General features: G+C 48.6%; 1 protein-coding gene across 1 annotated transcript; it reads right to left on the bottom strand.

Moving 5' to 3' along the window:
* Positions 1–12,183: 12,183 nt before the first annotated feature.
* On the bottom strand, positions 12,184–14,283 carry LOC123079039 (GATA transcription factor 12). Its single transcript, XM_044501707.1, has 2 exons — positions 13,725–14,283; positions 12,184–13,242 (listed from the first exon to the last, which is right to left on the bottom strand). Exons 1-2 carry the CDS (start codon positions 14,007–14,009, stop codon positions 12,367–12,369), a joined length of 1,161 nt encoding a protein of 386 aa, XP_044357642.1. The 5' UTR covers positions 14,010–14,283; the 3' UTR covers positions 12,184–12,366.
* Positions 14,284–15,298: the final 1,015 nt, after the last annotated feature.

Here is a 15,298-nt window from a genome sequence, read left to right as displayed (position 1 = left end):
CTAACTTGCTTGATTTGAATGGAACTAACCCGGACTGACGCTGTTTTCAGCAGACTTTCCATGGTGTTATTTATGTGCAGAAACAAAAGTTCTCGGAATGACCTGAAACTCCACGGAACGTCTATTTGGAAATAATAAAAAATCCTTGCAAAAGATGAAGACCAGGGGGCCCACACCCTGTCCGCGAGGGTGGCCCCCCTAGGGCACGCCCCCTACCTCGTGGGCCCCCTGGAGCTCCTCCTACCTCAATTCCAACTCTATATATTTGCTTTCGGGGAGAAAAAAAATCAGAGAGAAGAAATCATCGCGTTTTACGATACGGAGCCACCGCCAAGCCCTAAAACCTCTCGGGAGGGCTGATCTGGAGTCCGTTTGGGGCTTCGGAGAGGGGGATTCGTCGCCATCATCATCATCAACCATCCTCCATCACCAATTTCATGATGCTCACCGCCGTGCGTGAGTAATTCCATCGTAGGCTTGCTGGACGGTGATGGGTTGGATGAGATCTATCATGTAATCGAGTTAGTTTTGTTAGGGTTTGATCCCTAGTGTCCACTATGTTCTGAGATTGATGTTGCTATGACTTTGCTATGCTTAATGCTTGTCACTAGGGCCCGAGTGCCATGATTTCAGATCTGAACCTATTATGTTTTCATGAATATATGTGTGTTCTTGATCCTATCTTGCAAGTCTATAGTCACCTACTATGTGTTATGATCCGGCAACCCCGAAGTGACAATAATCGGGACCACTCCCGGTGATGACCATAGTTTGAGGAGTTCATGTATTCACTATGTGCTAATGCTTTGTTCCGGTAGTCTATTAAAAGGAGGCCTTAATATCCCTTAGTTTCCATTAGGACCCCGCTGCCACGGGAGGGTAGGACAAAAGATGTCATGCAAGTTCTTTTCCATAAGCACGTATGACTATATTCGGAATACATGCCTACATTACATTGATGAATTGGAGCTAGTTCTGTGTCACCCTATGTTATGACTGTTACATGATGAACCGCATCTGGCATAATTCTCCATCACCGATCTAATGCCTACGAGCTTTTCACATATTGTTCTTCGCTTATTTACTTTTCCGTTGCTACTGTTACAATCACTACAAAACACCAAAAATATTACTTTTGCTACTGTTACCTTTGTTACCGTTACCACTACTATCATATTACTTTGCTACTAAATACTTTGCTGCAGATACTAAGTTATCCAGGTGTGGTTGAATTGACAACTCAACTGCTAATACTTGAGAATATTCTTTGGCTCCCCTTGTGTCGAATCAATAAATTTGGGTTGAATACTCTACCCTCGAAAACTGTTGCGATCCCCTATACTTGTGGGTTATCAGTGACCTCCTCCTCCTCCCTCCTCTCCTCCTCACGGTCTCTCCTCGGCCCTCCTCTCCGGCGAACTCCTCTCCGGCAAAAGAACGTACAAGATCCAAAAACGAGAACAAAATTTGAAAAAGTATCGTGCAAAAAACGAGCAAAAAAGGGCAAAAAAATCGCGATCCAGATCCAAATTCAAAATTCAAAAATAGCAATGGCGCACGGTGGGGGTTAGACGGTGCGCCACTACTATTTTCCCGCCTTCAAAATTCAGAAAAATAATCAAAAAAATTCAAAAAAAAAGTTACCACTGGCGCACCTGTAGCAATAGTAATGACGCACCAGAGGTGCGCCATTAGTACTTGTTACTAGTGGCGTGGTGATAGTGGCGCACCTATAGTGCGCCATTAATGGCAAAACTAGGTGCGCCACTAACAGGCCTTGTCCTAGTAGTGTAATGAGTTAGTTACGGGATGATGCATTACGTAACGTGTAAAGAGACTTGCCGGTAACGAGACTGAGCTAGGTATTGAGATACCGACGATTGAATCACGGGCAAGTAACATACCGATGACAAAGGGAACAATGTATGTTGTTATGCGGTTTGACGATAAAGATCTTCGTAGAATATGTAGGAGCCAATATGAGCATCCAGGTTCCGCTATTGGTTATTGACCGGAGACGTGTCTCGGTCATTTCTACATAGTTCTCGAACCCGTAGGGTCCGCACGCTTAAAGCTCGGTGACGATCGGTATTATGAGTTTTTGTGTTTTGATGTACCGAAGGTAGTTCGGAGTCCCGGATATGATCACGGACATGACGAGGAGTCTCGAAATGGTCGAGAAATAAAGATCGATATATTGGACGACTATATTCGGACACCGGAAGTGTTCCGGGTGGTTTCGGAGAAAACCGGAGTGCCGGAGGGTTACCGGAACCCCCCGGGAGAAATAGTGGGCCTTATGGGCCTTAATGGAGAGAGAGGGCTGGCCTAGGGCAGGCCGCGCGGCCCTCCCCCTTTGGTCCGAATTGGACTAGGAGAGAGGGGGCGGTGCCCCCTTTCCTTCTCCCTCTCCCCCTTCCTTTCCCCCTCCTAGTAGGAGTAGGAAAGAGGGGAGTCCTACTCCTACTAGGAGGAGGACTCCTCCTCCTGGCGCGCCCACAAGGGGCCGGCCGGCCTCCCCTTGCTCCTTTATATACGGGGGCAGGGGGCACCTCTAGACACACAAGTTGATTTGTTGATCTCTCCCAGCCGTGTGCGGTGCCCCCCTCCACCATAATCCACCTCGATCATATCGTAGCGGTGCTTAGGCAAAGCCCTGCGTCGGTAGCATCATCATCACCGTCATCACGTCATCGTGCTGGCGAAACTCTCTGGCAAAGCTTTGCTGGATCGAAGCTCGTGGGACGTCATCGAGCTGAACGTGTGCTGAACTCGGAGGTGCCATGCGTTCGGTACTTGGATCAGTCGGATCGTGAAGATGTACGACTACATCAACTGCGTTGTGCTAACGCTTCCGCTTTTGGTCTACGCGGGTACGTGGACAACACTCTCCCCTCTCGTTGCTATGCATCACCATGATCTTGCGTGTGCATAGGAATTTTTTTTTGAAATTACTACGTTCCCCAACAGTAACAACATGCTCTTTTCTTTCGGTTTCTTGAGTCAAAGTTGCGCCAATTACACCTTCCTCCGCTGCCATGTAAAGCTTAAAGGGCTCCCTATGCTTGGGCGCTTTCATCATCGGAGGACTGCACAAATAATTCTTGATCATATCAAACGCTTCTTGCTGTTTTGCCCCCAAGTAAAATCAACATCATTTTTTAACCGAAGGATAGGAGTGAATGCATCAACCTTCCCTGACAAATTAGCAATGAACTTCTCAAATAATTGACCTTGCCAAGGAACTTTTGCATATCTCTCTTGCATGTTGGAGCCTCCACTTTTTGTATGTCTTCTCTACGCCAATGAAACCCCAAAACTTGCTAGCCGATACACCAAAAGCGCACTTCAAAGGATTCATCTTTAGTCCATACTTTTTCATTCTATCAAAAGTTAAACACAAATCAGCTACGTGAGATTCAAAAGCATCTCATTTGACAACAATATCATCAATATAACCTCAAGTATAACGCCGAGTAAATCGTGAAAAAAATAAATTCATAGCCCTTTGATACGTGGCGCCGACATTCTTTAATCCAAAAGTCATCACTGTCCATTCAAATAAACCAAGGAAACCGCGGCATCGAAAAGCCATTTTGGACATGTCCTCTTCGGCCATAAAACTTTGGTTAGACCCCGCATTACCATCAAGAAAGCTAATGACGTTTAGAAGCATCATTAATAAAGCATATCGGCTATTGGCATGGGATACTCATATTTAGGTGTAGCTCTATTCAAACCACTGAAATCAATGCACACCCTCAACTTGCCGGAGCCTTTCTTCTCTACTGGTACAATGTTAGAAATCCCCTCGGTATACCTGCAAGGTCTAATAAAATTAGCTTGAAGCAAACGACTGATCTCTTCCTTGATCCGGTCATATGTTTTGGATTAAACTTTCTGGACGATTACTTGAACGGTCTAAAACCGGCCTTTGTAGGTAACTGATGATCTACTAGCTCTTGGCTTAAACCTGCCATCTCATGATATCCCCATGCAAAGCAACAAACATATTCTTTCAATATCTCGATCAACTTAGCTTTATGATCGGCTCTTAAATTTTTGTTTACAAATGTCGGCCTAGGAACTGAACCATCTCCTATATCTATCTCTTCTAATGGATCGGCCGATGTAAAACCTTGTTCTAATTTATCCATATCATCTAACTCTTTTATGGACTCATACATATCGTTCTCATTGGACCAATATTCTACAAGACGCTTTTGTAACCACTCTAATTAGGATCCATTTAAATACATCATACCTTGGAGCCGATTATCACCAATCGGCTTTAAAGAAACGAGCACGAAACCACTTTTTGTAGCGCTAGGAAAATCAAATTCTGATAAGTCGCGCCCTGTCAAGCAAGTAGCATTGGGATGTTGCCAATCCACCGATGCATCGGCCAAAGGAACACAAGCCGAATTATCCGCATGAATGACTTCCACTTCAGCATCAACCCATTGAATTAAAAACTGGTGCATAGTAGATGGCACACATTGGTTTTCATGAACCCAATCGCGGCCTAATATCACATTGTGGTTACCTTGCACCTCGACGACAAAGAATGCGGTAGCCAAAGTTTTGCTTCCCACTGTAAGCTCCACATACATTACACCTTTGGCTTAAGTTTTCTCTTTGCCTTCAAATCCATTAAGCACCATGTTGGTCTTTATTAACTCTTTGTCGCGCAGCCCCAATTTTTTTAAGACTGAATATGGCATAAGATTCACCACAGTACCACCATCACAAGCATTCTAGGAACCGACGATCCATTAGTATGACCTTTAAGAAACAACGACTTCAAATGCGTCACCGGTTCTCTTGGCTTCTCGGATATAGCATTTTTAGGACCAAAATCCAGCTGAGCTACTTCCCCTTCTTCATCTACAACATGAAACTCAACGGGTAAGTAATACACCATATTGATATCCATACCTTCATGGATCGGTGTAGGCTCATAATCCACCATCTCATCTCCTTCTTCAAGTGTAGCTACCGATTCTGAAATCTATCCAAGTAAAAGGTAAGTGATAGGTGTTGCGGACGATGTAATATTGTTTGCATCGTCCTCCTTTGGTGGTGTAGGTGCCGCTGTGATAGATGTAGAAACCGTTGCACCTTGTATTTGTTTAGGCCTCCACACTTGTTTTGTAGGTACCATGGGCGAATGTTATTAAAACTTTTGTCCCTTTGTTCCTCGGCCTCTTGTTCCACCATCTCTATACTCCTTAACCTCTGTAGCTTCCTCTTCTGTGTCTTTGTTAGCCCTGGAGGACACTACTTTGGCTGAATGTATTTAGGGTCCCTTTGCTTTGCTTGGCTGGTGCTTGCTTCATAATCATTAGCCAAGTGCTTTGGCGCGATAGCAAGTACCGGCTCAGTCAGGTTGTTATGCATAGTCTGCTGCCGTATGGTGAATGTTTTGGTGCCCAAGATGAGTGAGTCAGCATCAACTTTTTCCTTGCCTTCTCTTGACTCGACTGCTGCAGGACTTGGTGACTTAGGGCGCCACACTTGATTGCTGACCCTTTTTTGCTTATCTTGCATTGGCCGATTGACGCCATCGCTCAAACGGCCTCATATGGGGTAAGAAAGCCTCTCATGAACGGGCCTTCTTGGTTCTGCCCACCCGGATGAAATGCATAAGGGACCATTGGGGGCTGTCCCCATCCTCCATTGAAGTCTCCCATGTAGTATGGCGCATAGGGAGGTGGCGCCATCCATGGTCCTGGTGCCATGACCCATATGGCCTTGTGTGATGCTAAAATTCTTGCATTGGAGGTGATCTTGAGCGCTTCAAATTTGATGACCGGTTAGAGCTAGAACCGGCCGTTTGATTGGCATATTTGGACAACAACACATCAAAAGTTGGCTTGATCCTCTTGCGCTGCAATTTAGCTTCATTTGTCTTCCACTTGCCAACCTCTGGACTCTTGGGCTTAACAAGTTTGATATGAGTGTTCTCTTGCACTTGTAGTTGCACCCCGGGTGTAGGATTCTTGATGGTGATCTTATTACCTACTTTCCATCGGGTTGCTTGTCAAGCACAACTTGTCTCCCCAAGACCTTGTCGCCTTCCTTGCTTTTCCTGGGTCACCAATGACAACATTATTTTTATTAGCTGATTCGGCTATGTTGGGCCGAATTAACATCTTCTTCCCCTCCAAATCCATGGTGTTAATTGGGAAGGGCTGCCTATCAACTTGCATCTCAGAAAAATTCAATCGTCCGTCATTAATGCCGACTGTATCTGTCGTCGAAAAACATTACAATCATTAGTAGCATGAGAAAAAGAATTATGATACTTGCAATAAGCACGCTGTTTTAGATCTTCAAACGGTGGTAAAGTATGAGATATTCCAATAATCTTAGCTTGTAGCAAAGCATCAAATATTTTATCACATTTAGCAATGTTAAAAGTAAACTTCATCTCTTCATCACGATTCTTATGAATCGGTTTCAGATCATTGCAGATAAATGGTTTGGCCTTAGACGGCCAAAAAAATTCAATAGCATAAATATCACCCTCGTCGTTTGAGTGCTCACTATCATACTCAACCATATTCATCTTAGGATGATCAGTTTTATACCTATGCACCTCTTTAAGATCTTTGCTTCGGCTTTCTTGAGCCAAAGCCCTTTGTAAGACTTGGTTGATACTTTAAAACTCATAGCCTTATAGCTTTTCTCTAATGTGAGTTCTTAAACCACTAAGCACGAGATAAGCCAAGTCTCTCTCAGTTATCACCAAACTATAGCACCGTTTTTTGTATCTCTAAATCTTTTGACATAATCGGAAACCGATTCATCATGCTTTTGCTTAACCCATGTAAAATGGGATAGTTTAAGCTCATTGTCACCACTGTAGAAGTGGTCATGAAACTTTTGCTCCAGGTGGAACCATATACTAATAGAACCGGGTGGTAGCGCAGAAAACCACGAGAAAGCAGTATCGGTTAATGATAAAGGAAAATAACGTACTTTCCACTCGTCTCGTGAACTTGCCTCACCTAATTGTGCCAAGTATTGACTAACATGGTCCCATGTAGTCTTTGTTCCCTCTCCGCTAAATCTAACAAAATCTGGAACTTTATATCCGTGAGGACATGGAACGACATCAAAAATTTCTAGATATGGTTTCCTGGAAATTCGTGGTTTAGGTAGTTCAATCCCACAATGCCCTCGGAGCACCCTAGACATCTCCTCTCTAACATTAGCCGAAATATCACTCGTATTGAGCGGCATTGCGTGTGGTTGTGGCGCATGGTGAATATGATTTCTAATAGCTGGTATAGTGCTAGTCGGAACAGATGGTGGTGTGTATGTTGTACCATAGTTTGGTAGCAATCCACTTGGACTTGCCGAACCGTAACCTAGCAACATAGTTGGATTCACTGAACTTGGTATGTTCATGGCAGGACTAAAGGGTGGAGCAACAAGTTGGTTCGTCTGACTGGGATAAGAATTCAATGGCACAGGGGGCGCTGATGAAATAGGTAAAGTTGGACTAAAGTTTTCTATGCCAACAGACATACTACCACTACAATTAGATGATCGAGGAGTATTTTTTTCGAGCAGTATTATTGTCTATGATAGCTTGGTAAATACGATCATTATTCTGAGCAATAAGAGTAGTAATTTCAGGCGACTGTTCAAGAGAGAAGATTTTGCTTACAGCTGGCTCTACCTGCTCGTTGTGAAGAGTAGGAAACTTGATTTCTTCAATTGAAGTAATGTTGCCTTGGCGGTCCTTTTTGAACTTAGCATGGAACTCTTGCATCTCCTTCTCTTCACGTGTCTTCTTGTACTCCTCATAAGCTTGGCGATGGTCTGACGATAATTCCTCAAAATTGGGCTTGATGATGTTATTGATATCCACTTCAGATGGCTTGGGAAGATCGACCATGACGGATGATAATGATTTCTCTTTGATCCCCAGCGAAGTCGCCAAAAAGTGTGTTCGCACACGAACACGTCACCGTGTACCCTCGACGTCGAGTGTGATACGCAAGACACATCGCCGAAGGAGGCTCACTGGAAGCGCGATACGCAAGACAATCCGACGAGCGCTTTTGAAGACCCAAAACCCCACGCGGCCGAGAGAGACCCCGTCTGGATGCACGGCGGTGATGGGCTGCCCTAGGTCGGTTCGCCCGCCCCTAGGACTTCGTAGACCGAAGCTCTCGGAAGCGAAGAACACCGACGAACGAGAAGCAGAAAACTAGGGTAGGAGATAAAAATTTGTAGATGGGTTTTGCGATTGTGTGTCGTGTTTTCAATCGGCCGTCACCGCTCAAGTATATAAGAGGCGGATGGACTTCCCGTGCAAGGAAAGGTTAGAATTCACGTTCAAAACCATAGTTTGGGTCCAACTCGAAATCCGAACATTCCGAAACTGTTCGGTTTATAACCTGGCTGCACCTTGCGGGTCACTTTTGAGGCAGTAAACAACCTCCGATGAAAATGCGTCAAAGGCGTGTTTATTCGTTTCGACGAGACGAACAACTTTCGTGTTGAACGTTTTCTGATTAGAGGCCATCTTCAGGGCCAACTTACTCGCTTAAAACAGGTAATTATTCACGCAGCTCATCAAACATAGTCACATGTGTGTCTGGTCCGGGCGTCATATTTTGCTCACTGCAAGATCGGGCTGTGCGGGCTCTAACTTTTGCATACGACCTCGGATTGAGACAATATTTATATCAAAATCAACCGTTCCGACGAGGCGAATACAATTCATGTAGATTAGTTTTCCATATGAGGCCGTCTTGGGGGCGTAATCAGCCGAACAGTGTTCTGGATACAAAACCTCAGTACTTCGAATACAAATTCGGCCTTAGAGATGAGAGATCGGATGGTTATAGCCCAAATATCAAAATTTCCAAATATCCAATTCTGAGCCCGGGCTCATCTGCACCCGGTCAAGAAATAATTCATAAAAAATTCAGAAAAATTAAAAAAATCCAACTTTTTTGTTCATGGTATATAATTTGGTGCGTGAGGTACGCTCCATTTTGGAGCATTTGGACATTTGATTAGCTCTCGGCAAAAAAAGACAAATTGGGTCAGAACAGTATACGAACAGTACACTATTTAACAGACCCCAAATATGTCTTTTTTGCCGAGAGCTACTCAGATCTCCAAATGATTTGAAATTTGGACCGGACATCATGCATCAAATTATCTACCATGCCAAAAAATTGGATTTTTTTAATTTTTCTAGTATTTATTTGATTTTTTATTCAGCGCAGGTGCAGATGCTCCTGGGAGCCAAAACGCCTCACTCCAAAGTTTCTCTTTTTTTTTCATTTGAGACTTTCTTAATTATGTTTTTGAATTGCAAAATCTGGTGTCAACAGGGACTGCGTTGGATGATAAATTGCGTTCGGATAGCGCGGTCCAGACGGGTCTTTTGGAGATGCCCAGACAGTTCCTCTTCATCGATCGTGATCAAACGAAGGCATGGAAGCACGTCACAGACCTTGGCGGAAACCAGGAGAAGTGTGTTGCTAGGCGTAAGGCTTTACTGTTACGCGCAGAGCCTTTTTCTTCTCCGAAGCAAAGCAAGCGTACGTACGTGGTGTTGTCTCTGCTGTCGTGTAGAGTAGTGTCTAGAAACATCCTTTTTCTCCTTTGTCGAAAAGGGAGGGAATGAGTCGAGCAGAGCTCATCCTCGTGAGTACCGACACTACTACCTTTGCTTACAGAAAGGTCGACCAAGGGTTCTTGCACTGCCGGCCGTATACCGTACCACCACCTGAATACGATCGATCGTACGCGGTTCCAATCCTCTGAACTGTTTCCAGTTTTGACCGCTCAGTGCGATTGGGGCCGTATTCAAATTGTACTGGAGAGTGCAGAAACCAAATTTACCGGTATGCTACTACGTATACTAGCAGTAGTGGAGTACTCAAAACAAAAGCAGGCAGGCAGGCCGCAACTCGACCGAAGAGGATGGAAGCAACTACAGCAATCAAGGTGAAGGTGGCGATGCATAGCTTGTTCTTGCCTGCCTGCGGTGCGGGGCAAGGCAACCGTACGCATCTGCCTTGGCACCGCCGCGGCCCCACCCAAAAGCCGCCCCCGCCGGGGGGTGCAGGCGGGCAGGGTGGGTGCTCTCACGCACGCGCACGTGGCCGCACGTGCCCGGAGTCGTGAGCCGCACTGTTCTGTTCACCTCACTCACTCGCCGGCGACCAAGGCGGGCAACAAGAGGAGAGCTAGCTGCACGGGGGGGCAGCACAGCAAAAGCCCGCGGCAACGCTTGCTACCCCGGCCGGCCACGGCGCATGCATGCATGTGAGCCGGGTCGAGTCGACTCGACACCCCCCACTACGCTCGCCCGCTTCGCACGCCCCCTCCCGCTTAATTAACTCGCAACGAATCTGTGCTCCTTGATCCGTCCATCCATCCATCTCGCCCCGAACCCCTCTCATTATTTTCGCTGACGATTTGTATTGTATGTCGAGGCTAGAGGTAGAGGAGACGGGCCATGTCATTGACCGCACAAGCTGCCAGCGCGTACGTCAGTACGTACGTACGTGCAGAAGATGTGCGCGTGAGCCAGCTTTGATCCGTGCAATCCTGTCTTCCAATGTACTCCCAGTGACAAAGTGAGTATTAAGACGAGGAGCAGACAGAAGCATGGTGCAGATGTGCAATGCCGGTAGTTTCCCAGCAAAATTACCGTGCACCGTCGGTTCATGCTGGTGGCCGAGGCGCAGGCGTTGGTGCTACCGAGGCCGGGGGCACATTCATGCTCCGGCGCCAGGGGCATATTCAGAGGTGGTGGGTAATTTTTTGTCAAACCGGATGAATGAATTGACGCGGCAGTAGCGTAAGCCCAGCACCCGATGGCAGGATAAAAAAACGTTCGTTCCAGCATCTGGATCGCCAACGCCTGCCTGCGTGTCTGGGATCACGAGGACGCAAATATTGTACTCCGCGCTGCCGCGCTCCCGTCAGAATTTCAGAGGCTCTCTCCGTCCCGCTCGCAGCAGCTCCAGTATTCTACTCTATCTATCTCGGGGTTCTCTATTGCCACCCCCATGTGAGCCACCGCGCATCGCCGGGCGCCCTGCCGCCCCGATCGCCCGTTTTATATGCCCCTCCACTTGTCGCCGGCTGGTGGCACTGAGCGGTGAGCGCCAACATGCCCTCGCACTTCCACTGCTGCCGAATTACCTCTCCCGCTCGCCAACGGCGCTGCACTTATTCAACGTTCACCCATTACGTGCATGCGTACGGGCCCGGTAAAAGCACGCGGTAACTTAGGTTTTCCAGAGCCGGTGGTGACCGTGCTCTCTATAAGTAGTACAGACAAATGAGTGCATACGCCAGCCAGCGTCGTTGGAGTACGGTGGCCTGCTTAGTTTCTGGCATTGTGCTGCCCTTCTGACCTCTGACGACGGTCAGTGTTGGTTACGGCGAGGTAAAAACGAAGCTTCACTTGGCCACTTGGGAATGGCAAATCCAGGCAAGGTTGCAGCAGCGAGGGGCTGTGAATGACCCCACTTATCCGGAAACGCTCTCCACGGAGAGGTGGTACCCCGCGCGAGGTGCAGCCTGCAGCAGCGCAATGATGAACCCTAGTTACCCCCAACACCACCACCACCAGGCAACACCTACAGGCCAGGACCAAAGGAGGACGCTCTGATTGGATCCAACGACTGAGAGGGCATCTTTTTTTCACGCGAGATTCTACTAATGATCACGTGTGAGTTCCGACGGACGGACTGATGGAGCCATGGTGGGTGGGCAATGGCACTCTCGCCTCCTCCTCCTTGTGTTTACTTTGCTTGTTCGGTTGCGCACACAACATCTGTGACATGAGTGCACGCATGGCTGCTGCAACTGCAAGTGCATGCCGGAGCGGAGGGAGGAGGCACGAGATTCATCCTTGCTTACCATCATACTCATACCATGCCAAAGCTATCTACTGGACTTGAGATTGCATGAATGGGAGTTATCTCGATCGAACAATTCGCCGAAAAACTTGTTTTCATATTCTAGCTAGGCGCAGAAAAAGAAGCAAAAGTCGAAATGAAAAGTATTTTGTATTACAAAATGCTAAGAAAATAAAAGGACTCGACTCCCTAGAATTAGTTTCTGAGGGGTAATTAGGAGTGAACTAATCAAGCGGGAAACTGGGGAGGATCATGAACTAAATCGACACGAAAATTTCGAGCTCAACAAAAAGCACACAGGCTAACCAAACGGGGTAGAGAAAACTGGGAAAATATAACTCCTAGTAATAAGCAAACATTTGCAGTTCTTCCGATATTTCCGGCTCTTGGGGTTTTAGCTGCTTTTCATTATTATTCCTGAGCTAAACTGATCAGTTCTAATAGACTGACGACTCGTCTAGATGAGTTGCTGCCGGTAGTCCGTCGTCCCTAGGCGGTGGTGGATCAAGAAGTCGTCGCCGCCGCCGAGGATGGGCGGCGCCGCCGGCCCGTCGAACAGCAGGTGGCTCTCCATGTGCATTATCCTTCCGACGCCGCCGGCGACGGCGTGCTGCTGGAGCTGCGACGGCTGGTGGTGGTGGTGCATCTCCCTCTGGCGGCGGAGCTCCAGCACCTTGCGGTGGGAATTGGAATGCCTCGACATCACGAACGTCGGGCTCGCGGCCGGGCGGTACTCCGGCACCAGCCGGCCCGACTTGTACCGCACCCCGCACGCGTTGCACAGCGTCTTGGGGCCCATGGGCCCCGTCCTCCACTGCGGCGTCTTGTCCGTCTCGCAGTGCAGGCACCGCCGACCTTCGTTGGCCGCCGCCGTGACGCCGGAGGGCGCTGTGGGCGCGCTCACTGACTGAGCCTGAGCCTGTGCCTGCGCCTGCGGCGGCACCTCCTTCTTCTTGGCCGGCTTGGAAGGCTTCTTGACATGGAACGCCTGGGCTGAGACGCCAGACTCCGCCGGCGAGATGGCCATGGACGCCGGGGACGGCGGGGAGGCCGGGGCCTGCGGGAGAACGAGCAGGCGGGACGACCAGTTGCCCGGCGCAACGCGGGAGCGCTTGCTACGCGCCTTGGCGGGGACGGGGCCCTCCGGCAGGAACACGCCGGGCTGCGCCGTGGCAGCGGTTGCCGCCGGAGCAGGCGGCCCGTTCGCCGAGGGGAAGCCGCCGGAGGGGATGCCGGAGATGAGCTGCAGCTTGTGTAGGTCCTCGGTGGCGAAGCTCTCCTCGCCCTCGCCCATGTAGTTGGACAGCCATTCCAGCTCCGCCAGCTGATCGTACTGCGCACAATTCACATCAAGTTTGATTAGCAACAGCTCATGCATGCGTGTGAGTTTGCTTCGTTTCGACAACTCTATAATTATTAAGCTAAAAACTTGGAAAGCCACTCGAATTCTTGTGCGCATATGGAAGCGTCCAGCTAGCGCTGAACGCGAAAGCTGCTATTTTTGGTAGTGTGCAGTGCCATTTACGCGTGGCAGCTGTTTCCTATTTCGGTTACTCTCTCTGCGAGAGAAAACTGCATTCATGCGTAATTGTGGAGGATATTTTTTGGAGTGGTTTAATTGCGGAATATATATTGTGAAATCACTCTTAAATAATCCGTAGTATATGCATTTTTCCATGGAATTTCCTCGTGTAAATGGAACAGATTAATAAGGACGGAAAAAACGTAAAGTCGTTCAGTTAATTAGCGGAGAAGAATTCCGACGAACAATTGATGATGCGATACGAAAAAGGTGCAGAAGGACGGAGAATTTACCGGCTCGCAGAGGCCGCCGGAGAAGTCGCCGTCGGCGAGGCCGGAGAAGGAGTTGCTGCAGCTGTCGAGGGCCGTGACGGTGGACGAGTCGGCCGACACGTTCCCGAACCCGGCCTCCTGCTTGACGATGACGGCGGCGGCGTTGGCCGGCAGGAACGGCGCCTCGCCGACCCCTTCCTCCTCCTCCTCCTCGTCGTCGCACGGCAGCGAGAGGAGGTCGTCGACGACGAAGAGGTCGGAGCCCTTCTTGTCGCGGCCGTAGTAGTCGGGCGCCGTGGCCTCCATCGCCGCCGCGAGAGCGGTGGGCACCGCAATTCTCTATCTGCGTTGCTCGGCGCTTTTTTGTTTGGTTTTGTACGTGGGCTGCGCGAGGGGGGCGGAGATAACGCGAGGGGCGAGAGGAGTGCTGGTAGCAGTAGTAGTAGGGTTTAATTGGCGTGGAGCTGGAGGAGGAGAGGTCAGCTGTAGGGAACGATTCTTAAGGAGTAAATAAAGCCAAGGGCAGCGAGAGCCACTGAGGCATGCACCACCAACAGTGCCCCGCCCCGCCCCACCCTCCGGCCCCGCCCCCGGCCTAGCCAGCAGTAAAACGCCACGGCCGGTTATTATCAGCAGCAGTAAAACGTATCCCAGCAACCTGCTTTACGGTTTATCCTCGCCTCCGCCAAGTATATTCTTCGCTGCCTGCGCTGCGCGCATCCTGCGAGGCACTACTGCTGGCTACAACCGCGGCGCCCGCAGCTGGACTGGAGTTTCACGTCGCGTCGCGTCTGGCGACGCAGGTGCATTTTGTGGGGTGCCGTCAGGTCACGTGGTGGTAACTCTCTCTCTCTCTCTCTCTCTCTCTCTCTCTCTCTCTCAGTGTTTGGTTCAGGGTGATCGGGATTGCCGTTCGCTCCGCGCCCGTCTCCTTGGAACCTGCTGCGAAGCTTCCTTTTTTCACCGTACGGGGAAGGCTTGCAGTTCACAAAGAGGAGTTCAAATCGTAAACTAGCTCGGAGGGTTCGCAAACTGCTCCGATAGACCAGCGGCGGTTTTACTTGCCAACTCAACTGAACTGAACTTTGGGAAACGGTGAGCAAGAGGAAATAACAGGCCGTTATGAAATGAATTGATGGAAAGTGAAAGGTTGTTATAGGAGGCTAGGTGGATACAAACTCTTGCTCTTGCAAGGCCTTTTCATCCATGGAATGCAGGTAATTTGGCAAATTAAGGGCGTCTCCACTTTCTAGGGCTTTTGGGGTACTTGGACGACATACCACTTCTGCAAGTTGGTCTTGACTGTCCGCCGTCAAACCCTGAGGAGGAAACTATGGTGGTATTCATGGCACTAGGCGATTAAACAGAGCGTTGAGAGATAACTATTAGTATAGGAGAAGGGAGTTGGATGATGATAGATATAGGAACCCTAATTTCATAGATGAAGGATTTGAGTAGAGGAATAGAGATGATGGATTTAATAAGAATCAGGGTCCCAAGATCTTCAAGGGTCTACTTTGTTCAGGGGGCTACGCAGTCTGTTAATCAGATCTCTCAGGATCCGAGAGGTATTGAGGACACATGTATTTCTTCTC

Source organism: Triticum aestivum, chromosome 3D, assembly GCF_018294505.1.
Source record: "Triticum aestivum cultivar Chinese Spring chromosome 3D, IWGSC CS RefSeq v2.1, whole genome shotgun sequence".
Taxonomy (NCBI): Eukaryota; Viridiplantae; Streptophyta; class Magnoliopsida; order Poales; family Poaceae; genus Triticum; species Triticum aestivum.
This window is presented reverse-complemented; position numbering and strand designations above follow the sequence as displayed.

Bases quoted from the DNA above. Each gene is read 5' to 3' on its own strand.
- LOC123079039 (XM_044501707.1), bottom strand. From the start codon at position 14,009: ATGGAGGCCACGGCGCCCGACTACTACGGCCGCGACAAGAAGGGCTCC. The intron at 13,243-13,724 runs GTAAATTCTCCG...AATTGTGCGCAG, and splicing joins CCGGCGGCCTCTGCGAGCCG to TACGATCAGCTGGCGGAGCT.